At 38.8% G+C, this 24842-nt stretch overlaps 4 protein-coding genes across 8 annotated transcripts in view; 1 reads left to right on the top strand and 3 right to left on the bottom strand.

The window, feature by feature from the left end:
* The window catches only part of LOC119074435 (regulator of G-protein signaling loco), a 48960-nt gene extending 33229 nt beyond the window's left edge, over positions 1 to 15731 (bottom strand). Inside the window, exon 1 of the mRNA XM_037180563.1 lies at positions 13106 to 15731. Coding sequence (XP_037036458.1) covers positions 13106 to 15343 — 2238 coding nt within the window. The 5' untranslated portion in view covers positions 15344 to 15731. The remainder of the gene's footprint in view (positions 1 to 13105) is intronic.
* Positions 399 to 2325, bottom strand: LOC119074436 (sodium-dependent glucose transporter 1-like). Its single transcript, XM_037180565.1, has 3 exons — positions 1854 to 2325; positions 1669 to 1795; positions 399 to 1611 (listed from the first exon to the last, which is right to left on the bottom strand). The coding sequence occupies exons 1-3, from the start codon at positions 1944 to 1946 to the stop codon at positions 458 to 460; spliced, it is 1374 nt and encodes a 457-aa protein (XP_037036460.1). The 5' UTR covers positions 1947 to 2325; the 3' UTR covers positions 399 to 457.
* On the top strand, positions 9389 to 23513 carry LOC119074438 (copper homeostasis protein cutC homolog). 5 transcript variants are annotated; one of them, XM_037180569.1, is made up of 3 exons: positions 9389 to 9726; positions 22684 to 22833; positions 22898 to 23513. In XM_037180569.1, the coding sequence occupies exons 2-3, from the start codon at positions 22693 to 22695 to the stop codon at positions 23471 to 23473; spliced, it is 717 nt and encodes a 238-aa protein (XP_037036464.1). In that variant the 5' UTR covers positions 9389 to 9726; positions 22684 to 22692; the 3' UTR covers positions 23474 to 23513. The 5 variants fall into 5 exon arrangements, with proteins under 5 accessions (XP_037036464.1, XP_037036462.1, XP_037036463.1 ...); XM_037180567.1 differs by lacking the exon at positions 9389 to 9726 and adding an exon at positions 20629 to 21079; XM_037180568.1 differs by lacking the exon at positions 9389 to 9726 and adding an exon at positions 20982 to 21110.
* Positions 19341 to 21086, bottom strand: LOC119074440 (dephospho-CoA kinase). The gene is made up of 3 exons (XM_037180572.1): positions 20845 to 21086; positions 19932 to 20223; positions 19341 to 19872 (listed from the first exon to the last, which is right to left on the bottom strand). The coding sequence occupies exons 1-3, from the start codon at positions 20954 to 20956 to the stop codon at positions 19575 to 19577; spliced, it is 702 nt and encodes a 233-aa protein (XP_037036467.1). The 5' UTR covers positions 20957 to 21086; the 3' UTR covers positions 19341 to 19574.
* Positions 23514 to 24842: the final 1329 nt, after the last annotated feature.

Raw genomic sequence — 24842 nt, 5'->3', positions numbered from 1 at the left:
CATTTTGTTGTTTTGTCTTCCATTTAAATGACTGCAGGTATTATAGCAAGTGTACTACTGAAGCACGGGTCGTTTTCTGCAACCTTTAACCAATGAACACATGCACCTGTTGCGGATGAATTTCTTTGTCACGCAACTATGCAGAAAACAAGAAATGAAAATTGAATGCCGGGAATTTGTATACCGACTGGTTACAAGTGGTTCTTCAGGCAGTATTTTGGGATTTAGTGCTAATTATGCTGAACGAAACCTAGAAACATTTACATAAAATTGTACAAGATCTGCAAAAGGTCTCCAAGCCTGACAGGTAATTTCCAAGGACGATAACAATCTACTTTAACTTCTGGGACGGTGAACACTATTTCAGCACTTTTCAGGTTTAATTGAACAATTCATGGTGCTCATCAGAACAAGTAACTTTATTCATTCCAATTGAATGTTCTCGAACGAACTCAGATCATCGCGCCCGATTTTTACTATTTCGTGTCCATTTATAGCCCACTGCCATTACAATCACACACACGATCACACTGAAATAATTCGTGTAGGTTAAGACGATAACATTTTTCTCGATGATGCTGCCAATGATCAACGGATACACAGCCCCACCGATCGTAGCGACAACCACAACCAGCGATGCAATCCCACTGGTGAACACCAGATATTTCTCCATAAACGCACAAAAACTGGGATACGTTGTAGACTGACCAATGCCAAGTAGAATGCTTGCCGTCCAAAACATGGACAGACTTCCATTGGCCCACACCAAAAGTATTAAATTTGCCACAGCAATGAGGAACAGATTCAAGCAAATTATCAATTCTGGTCGGATTTTGAAGATGATTACAATTCCGATTCCTCTTCCGATCGCGAACATGACAGTCAGTGCGGTCAGAACATACGCAGAAGCCGATTGAGTCATCTTCAGGTCACTGTATTGACCGAAAATTTGTATAAATTGCATCGTCGATACCTCCATCGCCAGATATAAGCCAATGAAGATCGTGGTCACTGCAATCAATTTCGCTCTTCTCACATTCATTCCACCAAATGTTGCGTTGCTTTCTCGGTGATTGGTAAGATCAATTTCCCGTCTGTTATGTTCCATTTCCATCATAATGTTGTTAGCATCGTCGATTGGCTTAAAATTTTCATCGGCATACATTGGAGGCGTTCGGTACCGGTAGAACACGAACAGAAATATTTGAAAAGCAAAAGCCAAGGAAATGAAAGCGCCAAGAATCGAAAATGGTATGTAGAGTCTGGACTCGCTTTGTTCCTCACTCGGTGTGTTGGACACTGCGGTTGCGTTCGATTCATTATTGTCGGTTTTCAGGAATGGTGCTACAACCAATGGTGAAATAATCGTGCCCACAGCATAGCAAAAATGCTGAGTCTGTATGAATGGGCCAGACGCTTCCTGCCATATTTCTATGATCCACACAAGCTGTGTCGAATCATAAAATCCTAACGACGTTCCGACCACACCGCCAACGACGAAAAATACCAGTTTCGTGGGACAATGCGGTGCCATATAATGACCGAATGCCAATGCCATTAAACTTCCAATGGCAATCAGCTGTCGATTGATGTGCTTTGAAACGAGTCCGCCTGTGGGTAACACAGCATTTAGTTCTGAGTGTGGAACACTTGAATTTTCATAATTACATGCAATGGCTCCAAGGCAGTACAGGACTGTCGTGACGGTGAGAACAACAGAAATATCTTCGATCGTTGTGTCATACTTCAATCTCATGTTCTCCAGAATGGAACACAATGAAGTGGTGCTGCATCCCTGGATGGAGAAGTGAGTGAGATCTTACTGAGTGACTTTAACGTATCACAACACTTACGAATGCAACATTTCCTAAGAAAATCGCTGCGGTCGTTAAAATCTTTAACTTTCGTGAAAGAGGTAATTCGGATGGTTTTGTACTTGTGGCCATTTTCGTACAATAGAGACAGCAATGAACACCTTAATAGTATGTTCCGCAAGTAGTGTTTTGTGGTGATAATCGACCACAATGATTGTCTCCCTTGAACCTTTGATAATCTCGTAGTTTATACCGTTTTCGACCACCAATTTTATTCCATTTCAACGAAGAATGGAACAAATTTTTCACATTTATTTCGGAATCACTATGGTACACACGCTCTGAATTCACGCAACAAAATAAACTAAAATTCGAAAACGACATCGACCTGACCGTAAATGATTCTTCTCTTTCATATCAAAATTCCTAATATAACGAAAAAAAAGCTGCTGTTTTTATGCCCAAGAACCAGTTTACCTTTCCTGCCATTATCAGATAAATTGTATTCATCATTTGTGGGTAAATACGTAAGTCAATTCAGTTTCATCAGAGGGGATACGCACTGTTACATGGTTTCTGGTTTCTTTGATTCACAAAATTAGACTCGCTGGCCGAATAAATCGATTTTATGAATCACACAGAACATTGTGAGAGTGTGTAGCCCCTAGCGGTATAATCTATGAGTATGTTGGACCTTCTTGAATTGGATTTTTTATCGGACTGACCTAATTTTTTGCTCTTGTGCTTGGTCAAAGTTTCGTTTTTCTGATCAAATCGGATCATGGAAGCTGTGAGGACGTTTAACTATGCATTCCACAAAATTGGATTTGTCTTTCTTTTCACATTTGCATTGAATAGCGTGATCGTATTCTAGTCACGGTAATTACGTAGAATTCGATACATCAAGAAACTGGTATTTTTTCCGATGAAAACATTAACGGAATAGAAACGGCTTCAGTACTGTCGGTTGTAATGTGTTGACCTTCAAATTGATCTCGAATTTCTTGAAATTTTCTTCAATAAAATGATCTACGTCAAGGACTGGCTCTTGACTTTCTAGTTCTTGTTCAAAATTATCTTTTTAATTCGTTCAACTTTCACTGAAGACATTCAAGGATTTTAAGAAGACATGCAACATGCGAATAGACAAAAGTCACAGACAATGACCGGTCAGTCGATCCGCTGCACCAGCAGTAAATAAATCAAATAGAATAATCACAACAGTTCAAAACAATGAACTAATCGTCGATGTAACGACTAGCGTTCCTGGCTTAAATGAATCTCGCGTATTTAAGTAACAAAACAAGTCTTTCTGAAATTAATGATCATTGTAATGGTTTTCCCTGACTATCATGTTATGCTGATGTGCAAGAGAGTTGATTTTTATAGAAATCAACGACAAAAATAAGAGATCACCTCGGTTCATGCGGTAAATTTTATGTTAAAACAAATGAAGTACAAGATTTTGTATCAAACCCTAGACGAAGGCGACACTTTCAACCAAACAGATTTAGAATGATTATGCTGGGATACGATTTTCATCTCTACTGGCATCTCCAAAAGATTAACAGAACAGAATTCGTTCTGTATACGGTACAAGTGATTAGTGACAGCAAACAGAAAACGTCGAACTGTGAGCGAAACTACACAAACTCATCCGTAAAACCGTCAAGTAGACGCATAGTATTTTACATGACTGTAGGGATAAGTAGAGTTTTTGTGACAATTTGGTTGATAAAAGGCGTAGCCGAGGTCAATAAACACATGAAAACGAGACTTTTCATTTTTATTTAATATGGATTTATAATACGCTGAGAGCGTCGATAGTAGTGCTAGGAACATGAAAAGTACGGTTTTCGATGAATTTAGAAATTTCGTTTAATTTCACAAATTTTTCAACATTTCGTTTAATCTTTCAAATTTTGTTCAATTTCATAAATAATAGGCCCTGGCTAGTACTGATCAGTACATTATTGCCTAAAGCAAAGATAAGTAACAAAATTAGAATAGGAGCCAAAGAGCTGAAACCAGCTGGGATATGACAGCAGCGTTATCATTACCAAATTAAGAGTGATATCGCCAAATCTTCAGGTGATTGGGAAACAAGCGGTCTCCGATTTTAATGAGTGATAGCTCGTTGGATTCGTCTTTCAATTCTAGGAAACACGTGTCTTTCACTTTTTCTTAAAAAAATTTGTTTTCTGTGAAAAGCGCTCAAAAGTGAAGACATGCCAGAGGGTACCGAAAACAGTTTTTCGGCAATAACTCAAGAAACAATTATTTTAAATTATTGTAATGTTGTACGATTGTCGGCCTTGAAAAGACCTACAGGCAGAGTATACGCACCGCTTGGAGCTAGTTGATCCACTAGAGTTATGACTAGAAATATAGTGAATGTTCGGAGAGTCCGCCTTCTCTGCAGCTTCGATGTACCACGGAACTGAGTATGAGGTGTTGTAGCTGGCCTCACCCACTATCGTTGCACATATAAATGAACCCAGTACTTTTGGGCTGCAAGCGTACAGAAGTCTTGAAAAAAAAGTTGGTGCCAAAATGCAGATTTTTTTCTTCTTTCCGGGGGCCCAACTGCCAGAAGAGCATCTGGAACGGTACTACGGCAATCATTTTTTATTGTCTACTATTCTTTCACCTTTTCAATAGAAAAACGCTTCGCTATGTCGCGAATATATCAGATCCACTATTAGTAATATCAAGAGAAAAATCATTAAAGTTTTCTCCGAGGATTTTAGTCAAATAAAGTGTTAGCGTATAGCAAATGACCTCAGGACTACGGAACAGTAATTAGTTTTTCAATTGGACCAATATTTGCTACATGACAGGAGTTTGGAAAAACGATATGATCAAGTGGGAGCAAACGGTTTGCCAAACTCCTGTCACGTAGCAAATATTGGTCCAATTGAAAAACTAATTACTGTTCCGTAGTCCTGAGGTCATTTGCTATACGCTAACACTTTATTTGACTAAAATCCTCCGAGAAAAATTTAAAAAAATTTCACAAGAATTACTAACACTGGATATGTTGTAACGACCTATATTCGAGTCAAAGTGCAGCGTATACGGTAAGGGAATAGTAGACGATACAAAATTACTCACGTAGAACCGTTCCAGACGCTGTTCTGGCAGTTGGGCCCTCAGACAGAAGGAAAAAATCTACATTTTGGCACCAACTATTTTTCAAGACTTCTGTAGGCTCTTGCAGCCCAAAAGTACTGGATTCATTTATATGTGCAACGATAGTGGGTGAGGCCAGCTACAACACCCCATACTCAGCTCCGTGGTACATCGAAGCTGCAGAAAAGGCGGACTCTCCGAACATTCACTATATTTCTAGTCATAACTCTAGTGGATCAACTAGCACCAAGCGGTGCGTATACTCCACCTGTAGGTCTTTTCAAGGCCGACAATCGTACAACATTACAACAATTTAAAATAATTTTTTCTTGAGTTATTGCCGAAAAACTGTTTTCGGTACCCTCTGACATGTCTTCACTTTTGAGCGCTTTTCAAAGAAAACAATTTTTTTTAAGAAAAAGTGAAAGACACGTGTTTCCTAGAATTGAAAGACGAATCCAACGAGCTATCACTCATTAAAATCGGAGACCGCTTGTTTCCAAAGTTAAAAAAATCACCTGAAGATTTGGCGATATCACTCTTAAGATCAAGAAAAGTACAACCTAGTCGAGAGTCAGCCAATTAAAAATATTCCGGTTTGAATTTTCAGAAGGGAAATATCTGATTTACTCATTGTATTAAAAAATAGATTCGAATTCTTAGAGTTCTTTTGAAAAACGTCAACACAATGGGCTAATCAGACAGACCAAAAGTGATTAAATCGTTAAAGCTGCAAGAAGAATGTACTGTTGCGAGAAAAACGTTAGACCGGGCAGAGTACAAATTTCATTGTTAAAAAGTCGATAACAATTCTACGAATGACAATCCAATATTCGCTGAAATAGAACTACGCACTCGACAGTGTATACGTATTTTCCTTCAAATGATGTCCCGCATTTGTCAACATATACTGTTAACCATCAATTCGAATTCGATTTCCAATGCAAACACATTTTTGACGTCAAGTATGTTTTCCGAAAACGAAGAGACTTTGAATGAATCAATTGAACAGTTTTTTTTGATAAGAAATACGATAAAGTGTAGAATGGTGTAGTCGTCAAGGACAGTAAATGAATTCAGTTATTGTGTGCTTCAAACTGTCGTTATCAATGCAAATAAATTACAGAAAATAATTGATGACAGGTGTCTTCACGTACGATTTAATTAAATTATACGGATAAACGGCCAGACTTCGACAATAGAAAGTTGACACGAAATTACGTAGCTTTTTTTTCGTCTCAGTACTGGCTTTGCACACAGCGTATCGAACTTCTTTTGTTCTAAATGTCATATTCGATATAGAACAAAAGAAACTCGATACGTACGTCGTTGTGTGAAGCTACGGTTAGTGATCGTCAAAATGACGGTTTAACCTATGTCACATATGGCTATTCATCTGTTATTGATAACGACAACAAAAATAATGAGAAGCTCCGGGCAATATGGTCTCTTAGATAGTAAAATGCATGGAAAAAAATTGAAGTACAAGATTTGAAATGAACCAATTAAAAATACTTTGATTGATCGATGGAAATAATAGACCCGATAATAATACTGGTCATCAGCAATGAACTGCGTAGAATTCCTTTTCGGATGAATTTTTGAACGGCCAGCAGAAAATATACTAGATTTCTGGCAGTTCATTGCTGGAATCCCTGGAATCCCATATGCTTGCTGTCTATAACAGGTAAATGGCAGAAGTTTTTAGAAAATTGGCACCAACAAATTTAGTTAAAGCGTTAGTCAAGAGCATGTTGCGTAGGCTAACACTTCTTGAACCAAAAAACTCACACCCTAATGGCTTTGAGGTTCAAGTCATCATAAATTTGGTGCAGGCGCATTACATTTTAAATCTAAAAAGTCTTTTAATATCTTTACTTTCACTGCAGCAGCGAATACTTTGCCCTAGATGTAGGGTGTCAAAAATATGCACATACTAAAGCTAAGTACTTAGCGATGACTTAATGTCACAACTATTTTAACTGACAAACCAACTAGTGTAAATTGACCTAACTGACGCCAGCCAGGTCCCTTTCAAATGACTAGTCGCGTGATCATTTGAAAGAGATCGTGGCTGGTATCACTGTGCCGAATTTATTAAAAATTGACCATAGTGATGCCAGCTTGAAATTATCTAAAATTAAAACTTAAAGGTTCCATCTCGAAGTCTCACCTAATTTTATTGCCGACAATGTCAAGGGCGAAGAATCATTAATTAGACCCGTACGAAGTACTGGGGTCTTATAGGTTTACGCATACGTTTGTAACACGTCGAATTGGACTCCCTGAGTAAGGGGAAACCTATTGTGGTTGTCTAGAGATGCCAAATCCGCGAAAAAAAAATGTCCGTCTGTCCGTCTGTCTGTCTGCACGATAACTTGAGTAAAACGCATCCGATTTTGAAAATTCTTTTTTTTCCCGTTTGGTAATGTCAAAAGACAGGCTAAGTTCGAAGATGAGTGATTTTGGATCGACCCCTCCCGAGCTGTGGCCCAATAAGTGCTTTACGGTTTTTCGAAGATATCTCCGGACATTTAAACGTTAAACTTGTAAGTGATACGTCAAATAAAAGGTATTTACAATACCGATCGACAAAAAAAAAGTTTATGGAAATCAGATGACCGACTCGTGAGTTAGACCCCTTGGTGTGGAACAGGCACAGGGCGGCAAGCAGTTTTTGCTTGTAGGTCGGCCACATTTGAACATATTTCGTCTGTTTTAGCTTTATTAGATAGGTATTGACCGTACCAATCAGGGAAATTTTTTTTTATGAAATTATGTTCTCCGGAGCGTGAGCTAGGTCTCTTGGAGTGAGCTCTTATCTGGCTACTCGGAAGTACAGTGAACGTGGTGTATTTTGACAATATCTCGAGTAAATTTTGACCGAATTTCATGAATTTTTTTTTTTTGAAAGGTATTAACGAATGTAAAGCGTCGGTACTATTTCCGGTCTCCTAACAAAATGGCTGCCGGCGGCCATATTGGATTTTAGTAAAATAGAAATATCTTGGGAAAAATGATGAGAGTTTCTGTTAACATGGAAATAATTTGTTATACGTGTGGGGTTTCAGGGATTCCATATACGGACATCTATATATACCTATATATACAGCTATATTGAGCTATATACAGGCAAATAGAGCTATATAATAGCATATATTTATCTGTGAAATGTTTATTTATAGGAAAATATAGGTAAATATAGCGGTATATAGCTGTTTAAATAGGAATTTATGAAATTTGTCTTCGTACGGGGCTGTCTATATTGCCTCCGGCAATTTAGTTGTATATGATAACAAGGCAAAGAGTGGATAATGTAAGTGATTTTAAAGGGAGAATAGTTTTTCAGCAGAGAAGAAAATGAAGTAAGAGAAATGAAGAGTTTCACATTAAAGGCTTTTGATACGAATAGGTGTTTCGTACGGGTCGGCGTTAGCTATGTTTTCCTCTGTCGATTGCATTGAGACAATTGTGAGAAAAGTGTTGGAGAGGGAATGCTTATTTGTTTACCAACTGTTTTTATCCAGAAAACAAACTCATCAATCAATTTATTTCACTATTTTTCAAAAGCAAAGTAATTAAAAAAAAAAACTTTTGTTCGCCCCATTCGAAGAAACAAGAGGTGAGAAAAAAAAACTGTCATCAGACAGTGGTTGAGAAAATAAGGTTATTCACGCCGCACGGATGAAATAGTTATTGCAATCCAGAAATATCGGAAAGCTTTTACGAAATTCAAACATCTAAAAACCAAATCCAGTAAACATAGTTAAGTCGTGAGATGTTCAAAGGGCCGATACGCCACTCAGACATTTTATCGTTCTGTTTATTACGCAATTAAATAATAATCAACAAAACGCAGCGTCAACTGTGTGATGCTTTGTAACTACGAAACTTATACTTATAAAAGCTCATTGCGTCCCCGTGACGTTATTTTAATTAAAAGCCCAGCCTTACGCTCAAATAAACTTAGCAACAAAACTTACTGCAATCATCTCTTCCGAGTTAAATCCGCACACTAATCCCATCATTCTGTTTCCTCGACTGGTCGACATGGCCTTTAAATTTTAGCTGTGACACACATCGGTCGCAGAATTTCTTCTTTTGTTTATCGAAAAATTCAATTTAATCTATGGACGATGATGCACTTTAACATTTAACATAATTTATTATCACAATTTGGTTAAAACGGAATTTGGTTCAACCGAACAACTTTGTTCATCGGCCCATTCCACTGAACAGAATATTTTCGCTTTTATTTTGACGAAATACAATAAAATTGTAAATAAAATAAGAAACTCAGAGTTACACAACCGACCGTCTTATCTCGTTGAAATATACCACAAAACTTTCGGCATTTTGATAAATAACTTTCGAGCTGATATATCAATGTTGGGTATCATTATCGACAGTGACAGCTCGGTCACATTTGTTCAAATAAAATTAGAATTTTTATTCATTCCACAAATATATTGTTGGCTTTACGTGCGGAATAAACGTTATCGTAACTCTGTTTTTTTTTTAATTCCTTTTAATTCACTGTATACCTAACAAGTATTTAACGACATAGCATTTTATTAGTCATCGAATTAACAACTAAATTGACTGTGTGGTACGGCGCGGTTTTTTTTTCCAATTTTCTATTTTATTTTGCTCGTTTAAAATCTATTTCACCCGAGCAAAAATTGCTACAACAATTCCAGCGACCACATAACTCACTAAAACACGGCCCTTTTAATAACTAACAAAAATTAATTCATCTCCACCAACAGTCAGTATAAATGTAAGTAAAGCAACCAAACCGTTTTAATTTAGTTATTTCAATTTCTCATAAATTACTGTATTGTGTTTGGGTATGTTGCGTTTCGTTGAGTGATAATATGAATGGGTGAATGATAAGTGCAGCGGCTGTTCATAAATTACGTCTGTATTTAGAAATGGGGGCGAAACGTTTGAAACAAACGGAAACAGAAGTGGAGACAGAGTCTGACCGAAACAAAATGGTAAAATGTTAGCATCGAGTTATGTCTTCCGGGTACAGATATTGCACCGCAGTGCAAATTGCGTTCACTTTTAATTGTCGTTTATTTTGCGGAGATGGTTTTGCGAGGAACGCAAAAGTAGAATTTTGAAGTGAAATGACAATAGCTCAATCAGCACAGCGATGGACTCACGTCCTATATGTGACGGGTTCGACTCCCGCGACAGACATACTTCATAGGGTTTTCATAATCGTAAATGATTAGCATCTGATGTTAGTTAAGACTTGTCAGCTTTATAGACCGTAATGGGTCTCTAAGAAGAAATCAAGATTCTGAACACAGTTCGCTAGAATTGAACGACGAATCGAACGAGCTGTAACTCAATAATATCGGAGTGAGCTTGTTTCAAAAAGTTAAAATTTGTTTGATGAATTGACTCTTTAGTAACAAGCGTGTGACTCAGAACCACGCCTCAAAGTATGCAAATATTTTCTGAGAGAAAGTTAGGCGCTTAACTGACATCTCGCCTAAATGTAGGCTAAACGTATGAATCGTATTTGGGTTCCGTCATACGAGTGATTCAGGGTGTACATCGATGCAACCACCAAACACGTTGGAATTACCCAAATAATGAAGCTTGAGTGAACTGTAGGACGCTACCACATCGCTAGAAAAATTCCATCCAGTGTTACGTTGAACACCCACTATTTTGGAATTGCTTCCTTAGAATTTCTTAAATCTGCTAAGTATCTGAGGACCATGCAGAACCCAAACGTGTATATTTGCACAACGTAAATTCAGAACGTCAAAGCCAAGTCTTTTTTCTTGCTTGTCCTTCTGGGGGTATATGGTGAAACTCATCCAAGGGATAAACGTCACGAAACCGCCAGAAAGACAATTGGTATTTGATGAACAACCCCATCGTAACATAACATTTGTGTGTGCGATATGGAATGGTGAATGTACTGGTCGATTATTTCAGTTACACTTATTCAGAATTCAGATACAAAAAGGAAAATGAAAGATGAATTCTGTTGACAGAGCAGACTGTGTGTGAACGATTATAGAGGTCTGTAAAAAATGTACTTCATTGAATGATATGTGCCCACATAAAGTCTGTTTAATTACAGTTCATTCATGTTATTAATGAATGAGTAATATGAATCGTATCGTCGGTAAATAAAATAAAAATCCACCGAACGTTCCCTATCAAAAGTGGGATGGGTGATGCAAGTTCTTTGATCTATTTTCGAAATAAAATTGCTGGTCGATCAGTTTTAGTGTTACAAAAAAAAAAAATTTAATTAAAGAATGAGATGGTGTGGGCTACGAGGTTCTAATAAACCTTTGACTAGTCGTATTGAGTTGTCCGATGATTTGATATTTTAGGGTAGTTACTGGTGTACGTAAGGATTGTCCTCTTCATATCAATCTCAGGTTTCTCAGATGAGGATCCACCATCATTGCCAATGGCCATGGCAAATGCCTTAACGACTTCTTATCGAAAAAAAAGAAATTTTCCTGATAAAAGTAGTAAGCTCAGGGATCAGCAGGGAGCAAAGGATATTTGATTCGGGTTCCTCTGCTTCTCGATTAAAATAGCCTACCAAACTTCTAATCTATCCAGGTTAGTTTCACTACACAGCCAAGTTCTTGTAATTTAGTTGGACTTCAAAGTTTAAAGATTCAACGTGATTTGATCATAAATCGGCACAAAAAAGACGTGCAGCGCCCGTAGGATTGGGTTTTCGTAATTGGATCGTAATAGGATTATAGTTCACTAGACGATAATTGAAACTGAAAGTCTCAGTTTTTTGACTGTTTTTTGAAGATTCACATCCGATGAATAGTTCGGTAAAACCTTAGGTTTTATGTTGAATGTAAAACATTAAAACCTGAACCTGCGTCACGACTCGTTCGTGGCGTTTGAGTCTTATTTAGAATTCTTTTTCAATTTGAAACCTACTCTCAAAACAAAACAAGAAAATGGCACAGTCAGCGAAAAAGAAAGTGGGAAGAGATCGAATAAGAACCCAACCGTTTTCCGATTGAGAAACTTTCGGAATCGGAAGAGATTGATGCGCGTCTGCAATTAGTTATTTTAATGCTTCTCTGCGTCCACATATACGATGACATTATAGTCGATCCCAAGTCAATCAGAATGTTATTCGACTGTGCATCAATTAGAAACGAAGGTCGAATTAATTGAGACGAATCAACGAGACGTAACAAGAACTTTAATTCAGAAACAATTTTGTAATTGACATCAAAGATATAGTAGGAACCTAGGTCATTATTGTGTGGTATAGGGCAAATGTTTGCTGTTCAACGATACATTTCAACGATAAAGCATTCACTATAGAATACTATAGAAGACTGAAGCAAATAGTTGATCGCAAAGAGAATCCTTTAGGAAATATGTTTACTATGCTGGTGCATGTAATAAGGCTATTACATGTATAGGCAATAACCTTTACACCACTCGCATAGTAAAACGTCGTACTACACACGGAAAATAAAGTGATATCTCGTATCACGATGAGTAAAAGTACCTCGGGCTGCCGCCCTCGGATACTTTTTCTCATCTGGATGCGAGATATCACTTTACTTCCCTTGCATAGTAATGTACTATTAGTATGGATAGGTAGAACAGTAACCCTATACCCTCCATTTAGGCCTGTTATGCTCATGATATTACACGACACGACTCATTTCGAAAGCAGCAAAAGTTTTAATTTGTAACAGCGACGCGAAAGAGGTCTAATTCAAAATTTTCTTATGATCTTCTGTCAAGTTTGAATTAGGTCTCTTTTGCGTCGCTGTGTAGCTATAGTGAATCATATACGGTGGTCAAATATTTGCGTAAAAAGCGTAAAAAGGTATCAACCATAGATAACCGTCATAACAACCACAACCACTACAATGTAAACGATTGTTAACCTTCAAGTCTTTTGACTTGACCTAAGTTTTTCATTGACAAAAATTCAATTGATTGGCACCGGATCAGCTGTTTTCAACAACGGATGCGACACATTTTTTATCAAAGACTCGTCGATTGACTATCATCAACAATTGAAGTAGCAGATTCAGCGATTTTAAGTTAATTTTGTTAGACAAACGGAAGAGCTGACAGAATGAACAACAGAAATTAAACAAAATAATTCAGTGGGGACGACTTACCGTCAAATCAGGTTCACTGTACGTCCCTTCCAAAAAGGTGCTAGTCGATCTTGAATCCATCGTCGCTCGTCGGATATCTTGCATACTGCCCCATATCGATTCATAATCGCTTTTATCACGCACGCACTGTTTATTCGTCATCAAATTTTCAACACTAGCCGATGCACGGCGACACAACCGCAACGCATTCGGACTAACCGTAACCGATTTTGACGAATTCTTATTGGACGGTTTAACTTGTTTGTACGACGACGGTTTCTTCGACTTTCTTACCGGTCTCGGAGGCAGAAAAACGTAATCGTCTTTGCATTTGCTGGGCGGTTTCGGTGCAGCACCGAGTAGATTTACATCGTCGATTGACGATGGTGGGTCGGTTGTTTTTTGTTTATGTTTTGATCTACCAGCACTGAAAGCCATCATCACGTCGTCACAAGATCGAGCAGCTAGTTGACTACTCCTTAAATTGAGCGGGCTGTTAAACTGAAAATTGTGTGGCACATCGACCGGTCGTTCTCGAAATGGATGATTTGATTCGTGAAGAGATCGGTGTCGCGAGTCATTGACTAATTCCTCGCAGTCGTATTTCTGTTGTGGCATTTGTGGCGGTGAATTGATGTATTTGCTACATCCGGGAACGGCACTTGAAGCAAGCATGGCACGAATTTGCCGAGCATTGTTGCCCTTAGGCGGGGACGAATTGTTTATCAAATCCATGGATTTGGATTTCGAGCGCAGCGACACGATTGGCGAATAATTACTTTCCGAAGCATTTTCTCCTCCCAGCGTACGCACATTTCCCGAAGCCAAAAGCGAACAATCATTTATAATGGCAACAGGTCTTGCATGCAGCAACGACGGTTGTCTAAGATTACCCCGAATATTAGCGATCTGTCGATTCTGAAGACCAGGAAAATCCACCACCAATATGCGGTCGCTAATGTTGGTGCAGTCATTGTGGAAGCCGATTCCCGAATCGGAATTGCTAGATGTCGTCGTTATTTCGCTATGATTACTCGGCTGAGGTGAATTGGCTACCAAAAAACCGGCGGCTTCGTCAGCACCATAGACTCGTCTTGGCGATTCGTTCATATTCAACTGTCGAGCGACAGGCGGTCGTTCATTCTCGTTGGGATGGATCGGTTTCAATGTGTACAACGTGTACATGCTTCGTATGAGATTCACAACGTACTCGGCGTTGTTGGGAAATTCTAAGCAGAGATCCGCTATCGGATCCTTGGTGCATGTGATACGAAATTCGTCTGCCTTCTGTAGATGTGCTGAATGTTCGGTGAGTTTTGTGTCGACGACAAAGACGTGGCAACTGTTCGATATAATGATGTCACTATCAGCGGCCTGGCCATTTTCGCACATCACACCATCCGAGTACATGGCCGATGTGACCAAACCGAAAAATCGTTTGTCAGTTTCTGAATTGCCGCTGACGAAACTGATCCGAGAATTTGGATACTTTGCCAGCATCACACTCAAGTTGTTCTTCAATGTCAGGCAATGCGGCAATATTGTCATCAGTACCATGGTCGGATTCCGTTTCTCCTGACGCATTTTCCGAATGCAACTGCGGACCGTTTGAAGCTTAGAGCTGGTCGCAATTTGCTTTGGCATTTCAATTGTACCCAGATATCCGACAACAGTTCGATATTCCAACGATCGTTGGGTTCGGCACGCTTCTAAATGGAATGGAAGATCGTTTTTGGGACTGACCGATACGTTTGAGAGTTTACTGCACGGTTCGGGCGACCGACGACAATTTTGATCGACCGCAAACGATGTACTCGCCTTCGGCTCAGCGGTTTGGCTAATGACTTTTTTCGCATCCAACGACAGGCGATGGTGAGTGTTTCGATTCATCTTGAGCTTGTGATGGGGAAATTTCGGACGAACTCGCTGATGCACTTGGTTGGCTTGGTTGACCAGATCGTCATCGTCAGAACTGTCGGAATAATACGTTTCGGCTATGGCTAATCGTATGGTACGGTCGGCCGATCCAATCAACTGTACAACCGATTCGTGTGGTAATTTCGATACGTTCAAACCGTTCACAGATATCAAAAAATCGCCAGATCGGAGCCCGGCTAAGTCGGCTGGACTGTTCGGAACGATACATGACAGAATGCATGGCTGTTGGCCGGATATTGTGAATCCGAAACCATGTTCTCCGCGAGATACTTCGATGCTGCCATAATTAGGTCGTTTCTTCCTACGGCGATGGTGGTGCATTTTCAAATTGTTTAACGATTTTCTATAGCAGAAACTGAACTCAACATCAACTTAGCCGTAGCATGTTTTGAATGCTCACACACTAACGGCTAAGGTGTTAAACCTGAATCAAAAGCCTTGTTTTCTAAAGAAAGTTTTTCATTTTTGGATCAATTGAACATCGATTGATTCGTGTACAACAACTGTCATCTGGACACAAAATAAACGAATTTCTCCGCGGAAAAACTATCCAAAACGCCGTATTTTCGCACACACCTGTTGAACAATGTGCACGAAATGTTACAAACTCGCGATAGCTTGATTCTGCGTACTAGAAACGAAGCAATTAGTAAATGTAAACAAAGATAAATTTCCTTATCACAATAATATTGGTACGCGAAACGGACTGTCGAACTTATGTACGAAGGCATATACATACACCGAAGGCATATTCGAAGTTCGGAAATCTATGACAGAAAAAAGAGCGGGAAAATTGAAAGTAAATTTGAAAAATTTCGAAATTTGATCGGACTGAAGAATTTGCTTTTACAGTTGAACCGGGATCACAAGCATATCAGTCCAATACCCTAGTCTCATTTTCAGATAATTTAGCTTTAAAGTACACCGTTTAGAAATGGTTTAGCTTTCTTCTTGAGTAAAATTCGAAAAAGTTGTAATTTTTCGCTTGGAAGTGGGAAGACTGCTTGAGATCTCATTTATCGAGAACCTATGGACACCTTTGCGACAAACGTTCAGTAAACCTGACCTGAAATGGATTTGAGGGATTCTTTTGAACGGAAATTGTGTTCATATGTCTAGCCTTAGGTGAGATATCAATTTAGTCACGGAAGTCGTCAGAATTCATTTTCAAAAATGTACGACCGCATTAACAAGCACGAATGTGTTAGCTTTCAACAGAAAATAGATTGACACGTTTCTCAGAGCCGGTCAAACGACTACAACCAAAACTAATTTTATCAACAGCTAACACATTCGTGGTCGTTATTGGGGTCGTGTATTTTTCGAAATAAAAAGGATTCTGATGAAAAAATCTCATCAAAAATGAAATACGAGATACGCAAATGTAGGCAACAATTTTAGCTAAGTACCGATACCTCTTAAGACGAATTGTAGCCTAAATTTGTGCGCAAAAATGATATATTTTCGATGATAACTTCGTATCTGCGTCTAACTGGTAAAACTTGGACCATCGTTTTCGAACCATACCCTGGCGGATACGAAACTATCATCGAAAATATATTATTTTTGAGCACAAATTTAGGCTACAATTTAGCGTTCTGTTGATTCGTCTTAAGCCGGTGATCCAGGCTACCCTTGTTTTTGGCAGTGAAAGGCTGCTAGTTAGTGAAGTCTCTAAACAAATCAAATCGAACCCTAGATGCAAAACCGCTCTCAAAGAAATTCCTCCAGGTACACAAAACTTACAAGGTCGTGTGAAGTGTCATTAGAAAGGTAATTTGGGGCAAAAATAATCTCATTGGATTTAAAAATGGCCGATGCTATTCGCACGCGCGTGCGAATAGTCTTTCTTACGGTTGTAGGCTATTCACACGCTCGTGCGAATAGTCTTTCCTTCGGCCGTAGGCTATTCGCACGCCGCGTGCGAATAGTCACTCATATGTTTGTTGACTTTTGGGACTCGCGTGCGAATAGCCATTGTTACAGGTGTGGACTATTGGGACGTGCGTGCGAATAGCCGATCCTACAGGTGGAGACTATTCGGACGCGAGGCAAATTCGTGGAATATGATTTCGCGCACGCGCGTGCGAATAGTCTTTCTTACGGTTGTAGGCTATTCGCACGCTCGTGCGAATAGTCTTTCCTTCGGCCGTAGGCTATTCGCACGCCGCGTGCGAATAGTCACTCATATGTTTGTTGACTTTTGGGACTCGCGTGCGAATAGCCATTGTTACAGGTGTGGACTATTGGGACGTGCGTGCGAATAGCCGATCCTACAGGTGGAGACTATTCGGACGCGAGGCAAATTCGTGGAATATGATTTCGCGCCGCGCGAAATCATATTCCACGAATTTGCCTCGCGTCCGAATAGTCTCCACCTGTAGGATCGGCTCTACAACTTGTAGCATGATTCTTCAGTATTAAATGGATCTTGCTTTTCAAGAAAACGTTGTGTGAAGATGAGCTCAGGGTCTTTATGACAAATAAATGAAATTATTATTATGTATTCACACTGTATTTTTGAGTGTGTAAATGAAAATTTTGATCAGCTGAATGATTAATACAATTTTTTAGTGTCATTGTTTAAAGGGAATAACTGTTCTTGCCCATTTTTAATCTTCATTTTTGATATGTTTACTTTTTCAGCATTCTTTCAAAATAGTCTCAATTTAGACTGATGTATGACAGTTGCTTTCAATACAACTTATATTCAATTTCCAGGCGCACTAAAAAAAGGTAGAGCGGAGTCGTCAATATTTCTCTTTATTTCACGGAAAATTTCACATTAAATATTTCGAAAATTTAATGTCTTATCATATTTTGTAGCACGGTCCGCGAAATTTGTTGTTCAAAACGAATAATGTGAGAAAAACCTCATTTCTCCATACAAAGTCAGCAGTTTGTCATCATTGGACAATTTGAAACGTCGGTCAAAAATAGCACAGGTAACTTTCACTTGTGAACAAGACACTATCTGTAATATGCTGGCTAACATGTTAAAATCAATTCTCTCTCCTTCGCGATTAAATTTATTGAGATGAATAATTAAAATAAAATCGGAAGTAAAAATTCGACCCACCCATTGCTTTGGGGAGGCAATAGTAGCGTTGTTTTTTGAAATAAAAAAATTAAAGAAACCGGTATTTTACGACGTCAGGAGGGTCGAAATTTAAAAAAATATATTGGCTCAAAGAGTGGCTTTGTTAGTGCTGTGTCAGCTTGAATTCGTAACTTATTTAGACATCATGACAAACGCGAAGTTTAGATTATCCCATTACATGTAGCCTGAGGATTCGTAAAACTCTAGGTCCTATTAGCTATCGAATCTTATGCATAAGTATCATATTTCTGATTGGCCGATGCTGTAGGCCGTTGCACCGTAAGTTATGGGGATCAGCTATGGCAATGGTCATTTAAACTCTCATAAAACTAGTGTAAATACCTATTCACACACCGTTTTGCTGAAAGCCAAGATCCAATCTTTTACGCGCCGTGAAATCATGTTTCACGAATTTGTATCGCGTCCAAATAGTCTACACCTGTAGGTTTGGCTATTCGCACGCACGTCCCAATAGTCCACACCTGTAACAATGGCTATTCGCACGCGCGTCCCAATAGTCAACAAACATAAGAGTGACTATTCGCACGCGGCGTGCGAATAGCCTACGGCCGAAGGAAAGACTATTCGCACGCGCGTGCGAATAGTCACTTCGTTTAAAAATCTTTCACGCTGAAATATGAGTAGTTGAAAAAATCGGACTGTTTATGATAAACTTGTAGCGCGGTTCCACCTCATCCGAAACGTAACGAAAACATCAAAAAATGGTTCAAGTATGTGGAGAAATTTCAGTAAAAAAAGTGCTCGTTTTCGGTTTTTGATCGCCTACCACTAGCCAAAACCTCCATAGGAAGGCTAATTTTTTTCAAACGAATCCCTCTCGCAGCTCTAAGTCAAGTCTTGTTCGGAACAGGGCAGGTCAACCCGAAACATGATTTTGATATATAACCAGGTCTGATGAAATAACCTTGGAAATAATCCCTACCATGAAAATCGTTGACCAAGTCAGTCTGGTAAAATGATTTAGGTCAGGTCAGTATTCCAGTCTTCTGGCGAAAATTCAAAAAATCAATTTACTAATTAGAAGCCCTGACGACAGCACATAATCCGTGAGTCTTTAAATTCAATTCGTCAGCCTAATCTTTGATGGGTATCTCATGTCATATCATGCTACGCGTGTCATATCTATCGGCAAATTTTTCGTTTCTTCGCATTTTGTGTTAAAAGAGGATGACACAATTTGAGTTAAAAAAAACGGGCTTTGTTGCTGGTCGCAATTAATTAACTTTATTTCGCATTCAAACGTCGAGTCCTAAAATATTTTTGTCAATTTTTTGTTTTTTCGTTTCAGCGTGTGGAATAAATTATATCTCTACTCTCAATGGTCTCAATGGCATAATAGAATGTCTTAAAATTGTGTCCTACAACCGTTACAATATCAAATTTAATGTTTCTAAAATTTGTTAAAAACCCAGTCACACCGTTCTGCACGGATCACTGTGACCATATTTTATATTTGTAATCTAACAGCCATGCGATGCCGGAAAAAAATACGGCCGCCGTCGCCAATATAATACCGCGAATTTTCCAGTGATGATTGCTCTCAATTAATACTTCTAGAATCTTTAATGCTTGCTGTTCCGTGTCGCTTAGACTACCCGAATTTTCGATCACAAAATGCGATTGACTACATTTCAACTCCAACGGCATCTGGGCTGCAATGCGCTTCTTTGCATCGGCCTCGGATAGTTTATTTCGATCCATCAATCGCGTCAACTGAAGATCCTCTTCACTGAAGGAACAGCAAAGAGTTAAATTCGAATCAAACACGACACTCCGACCGTAACTCACCAAGTGACAGTGATGATTTTGTGGCAATACTGAATCATAACACCGGTCTCGAACAGCAACGGTAGATCAACTACAACGAAATTGTGTCCGGCTACGAAACATTTTATCACGTCGATGTAGATGCGTCTGTGAATTTCCGGATGTGTTATCGAGTTTAGAAAGCGTCTTTTATCGACATCGTCAAATATCAGTTTGCCCAAGGCTTCTCGATTTATGGTACCGTCGTCATGGAACACAGCATCACCAAATTCAGCCTTGATTTTCTTCCATGCTGGTTTGCCCGGCTCGACAACTGAAATAGAACATTGGCATCAATGCGGTGGTATGTGGGGGATGGCAAACACTCAATGAATTTGGATTTGACGTGGAGCTGTAGGGAATAGGTGATCTATACCTAGAGTAGTGATGGGAGAACAAGGAATTGGATACTTTCAAAATTCAGAGAGAGATTTATAATCACCAAAGTATGTACCAGTAGCTACTCTGAGTCTCACGACTTCCCACGAGGAGCTGGAAACTTTGGATGCCTTGAGTTTACAGTGTCAGACATGTCAAAAAATGTTTTGATTCTTTGGGAGCTAGACTAGTCGAGACTTTAATGGTATGGAAGAACCTATCATCTCTTATCAAAAATACAGTCAAGTCGAGAAACAGTTAATGTGGAAGCTACACCAGAACTTGCTACACTCGTTTCGTTAGTGCGAATAACAAACTATATAAATGCACCCAATGATGCATGTGAACTGATGATGCACCAATTCAGGTCACCCTGAATACATTACTGGCAATAGCAAGTACGAATTCAACGATATTTTGCGCAGTGGTAACAATGGCGTATAATGTTAATTGACAGTAGGTGGTAGGATGTCCAAAAAAAATTTAGAATTTTTTTTCTTTCGTTTAACAGACTTACCTTCTCGGGCTATTTGATCGGCATCGACGACTGGAATTCCATTTTCCTTGAACACTTTTGAGACACTGGTTTTACCCGTAGAAATTCCGCCGGTTAACGCGACGATAAACATTTTATCACTAGGCGATTAATTCAAAAATTGTTGCGTTTACAATTTGCGGGAGTGACACGGTTTTCTAGTAAATTTTTTTGTATTTTCGAGTTTCATTAAATTTGACATTCTATTGAGTGTGTGGTGAGTTAGGTGATTGTGAGTGTATGGTGTGGTAGGAATCAGTGTGTGGCGTGCGAGAAGCGCGAGAAGTAATAACTTTTTTGAGAGTGATAAAAGTTCGAAAGCGGGAGATTTAAATTTGACGATACCAAGATCAAAATTTACACTTAATTATGTCAGTCAACGCACTTCAAGCATCAGTGGTAAACTAAAAATAGAGTACTGTAACTGGACAGTGTAGCATACAAATTTTAACAGTGTAAAAAAATGTAGAAAGTGGCAGCTATCATTACGATCACTCATGCTTGCAGTGCGTCGAGTCTGTTCATCGTATAGAGCATTACTTCTGTAATTCAGTGCGTCTTAAGCTCTTTTTCTTTTTTCTATTTGTTGTCTGCCATTAAAAGTTGTGGAACAAAAACTTTTTCCGGAAAATGGAGCTGAAAAATTTCTTGTTCTGGAAAGCATGGCTACCCAAAAAATTTGTCCCGGAAAATTCATCAATTTTGAAGCCATTTTCAATGGCCATTTCCAATCAGTGCCAATTTTTTTTATAAATGAGGTGTCACTGGAAAACTACATTTAATTACTTCTTAGCCGGTCGGCTATGATCCATGTTCAGGAACCTGAAATATGGCACGGGAAACTCATGTATGATGTGGATATCTTAAGTTTTTTTTTCTTGACCAATAAAAGTCACGTTACTATAATTTGGGATACCAGTTCCAGTGTTTCTTGCTCAGACATTTCATCACTACTTCTCGTCTTTTTCGTGACGTTAATGAAATTATCTTTGTGACTGTTCATGGAGTAATTCATCTAAAATAATGCCGAATCTTGATGTTCCTACTTCTTCTTTATTCAATATACTAGACATTTCTTAAGTTTGTGACCATTTTTTGCGGCTTATACTTGGACTTTTAACAAGTTTGAAGTCACCAGAGGTCAGTTCCTAAAAATAAGTGACGTCTTCATGGTCCACTGTCTTCCCTAACCTAGAGCTACAGAACTGCAGGTCGTTCAGACGATTTTTCTGGTTGCCTTCTGAATTCTATCAATGGTTTAGGCAACAGCAGGTCAGTGCATAAGAAAAATCGTCAATAACGTCCCAAAAATAGAACTTATCATAATCCCTAAACATGGATGAAGAAGAGGGGAAGTGGGTATAAAATGTCTGCGCAAGAAACACTACAACTGGAACGCTAGAATGAGCTGAAACTGAAATCAGAAGTACTTCAATATAGCTTTTCAATGTCACCTCATTTATTATGAAAAATGGTTTGGAAATGCCTTCAAAGTTGATGAATTTTCCAGGACACTTTTGTGGGGACCCTAACCGACTCCATCCCGACTTCTCAAAAAAAAAATCTTCCAGGAAATATCTGTAATGAGCCATACGTGCCAGAACATAAGAGATTTTTCAAAAAGAGCTTGCAGTTTTGGACTCTAAAGTTTTTCATATAAATGGCTTTTCCACAACTTTTCATGGCAAACAACATGAAAAAAAAATGTTAAGGCGTACGGAGCCAATATTTTCGACACAAGGACCTGGACTAGTAGCTTTCCCTCTAAAATTGAGCATGAAATTTTCGTAGCCTAACAATTTTCTTACTTTCAAATCACAGATCAAAAAAATGCTGGAAGTTTGTGTGGACAATCTATCTTCAGTGAATGCAGCAGTCGAAGGCGGAGCGCAACGTATAGAATTGTGTTCAGCCCTAAGTGAAGGAGGTCTTACACCTAGCGTTGGGTTTTTGAAGATGGTCAAACGAACGGTACAAACGAAGCATATTGTGTTATTAACCGAAAAATACGAACAACCAAACCTCTCTTCAACAGCATCCAAATTTAACGGTTTTTGCAATGCTACGTCCACGTTGCGGAAATTTCGTTTATTCGCAGCTTGAAATGGATTGCATTTTGGAAGATATGACAGAACTCAATGCAAATGGGGTCGATGGTTTCGTCTTTGGTGCTCTCACAGATGATCGAAAAATCGACGAAGATCATTGCACTTTGGTGAAACAACATTCCAATGCTCTTCCATTGACTTTCCATCGGGCCATTGACATAACCGATACAACAGTGTTAACCGAAAATGTAGCCAAAATCGAACGTCTCGGCTTCAATCGAATACTAACGAGTGGACTGCAGCGGACAGCTGAATTGGGAATGGAAAATATTGCAAAAATGCAACAATGTTCCAAGAATATCATTGTTGTGCCGGGTGCGGGTATTAATCTGAAGAATGTGGAAACGATTCTGTCGACGACCGGTTGCAAGGAGTTTCACTCGTCCGCATCGATTAAAACGATTGATGATGCACCGGACGGGGATATTGATTTCGGTAAAATTATGCGAACAGATTCTGACATTGTTAGGAACCTAGTCAAAATTGGTCAACAGTTCTTGTGAGACTGAATTTGGTCGATCCATCGAATAAATCGTTTTTGGTGAAAATATTTTTTAGTTTCAATATATTCGAATGAAAGAGCTCTGCACTGCTAAGCTGTTGCGTGAACTCGTGTCCGACATAGTGTGATTTGAACTATTTCTTATTGGAGCCTTAAAAAAGCATTAACATTTGGATGCCTAGATTCAAGCACCTTAAAGCATGAGTGGTACTGTAAATAGGTTACTGAAACTTGACAGTGAATCACACAACTGTAAAAAGTACTTTATTTGGCACATGTCGACTATATTCACAGCACTGCTACTAGCATGAACATAGGAACAATTTGACACTTGTCAATTCAGTGTTCATTCTAGGAGCAGTGCAGTGCTATGATCACTTTTGCTTGAAGTGCGTTGCTAGATAGGAGAAAAGATAAATTTTTCAAAATCAAATTATTTAATTGAGAAACGACTTTTTACTCAGGATTCTTTTGAAAAACAGCCTACCGAAATCGGACGCATTTTCCAATGGGCTTTTTTATATGTGCCTAGAAAGGTATTCAACAATAGAAGCCAAAACCACTTTCAAAAAAATTCTTCGAAGTTTGTGTGGCTGGTTAAAGGTGATCAAAAACCGAAAGCTTGCACTTTTTTTTACAAAAAATTCTTCAATTACGCGAGCCGTACAGGGTCGTGTGGGGTGTCTTTAGAAAGGTAATCACACGTACTATTGAGCCGAATAGGGACTTATTGTGTTTAAAATTCATCGACACTGAAAAATGTGCAGTTAAAGTTTTCAACCGAAGACTTACACTGCCCTTACGGAAATTTCTCGAGGTACACAAAACGTACATGGTCGTATAGGGTGTCATTTGACAGGCAATTTAATGTGCTTTTGGGCCAAATAGGGTCTTATGTGGTTCGGATGCATCTACGATGAAATAGAAGTTGAAATATGTTTAGGTGAAATTTATGTTTTAAGTCTAAAAATCGAGACAGACAGTTGCTCAGAAGAAAATTACGAAATCTCGGCCCCATATTTCTGATTTGTTTCTGCTGATACACTCACACAATCAAAACTTCCTTTGCGTCTTTATAATGTTTTACCACTACCACCAATTTAGTTCTCGCTATACAGAGTAACTGCACAATGTTGTATATATACAGTTGAACCTTGTTAATCACGGCTGCATACTGTCTCAGACACATTCTTGGTGGCTGACAAAATTGGATCGATTTAGGATGGTAATTTGTAGTCAAAATTATTTTAGAAAAAAATCTGTGCATTTTAGAGGCACTCCATCAAAACAATTTCAAAAGACAATTTCACCCGTTCAAAGTTCACCCTTGCCGCTTCAATTTACTCTTCATTTCACGTCTCGTTTTCCGG

This window comes from Bradysia coprophila, unplaced genomic scaffold (genome assembly GCF_014529535.1).
Source record: "Bradysia coprophila strain Holo2 unplaced genomic scaffold, BU_Bcop_v1 contig_151, whole genome shotgun sequence".
In the NCBI taxonomy this organism is placed as follows: Eukaryota; Metazoa; Arthropoda; class Insecta; order Diptera; family Sciaridae; genus Bradysia; species Bradysia coprophila.
This window is presented reverse-complemented; position numbering and strand designations above follow the sequence as displayed.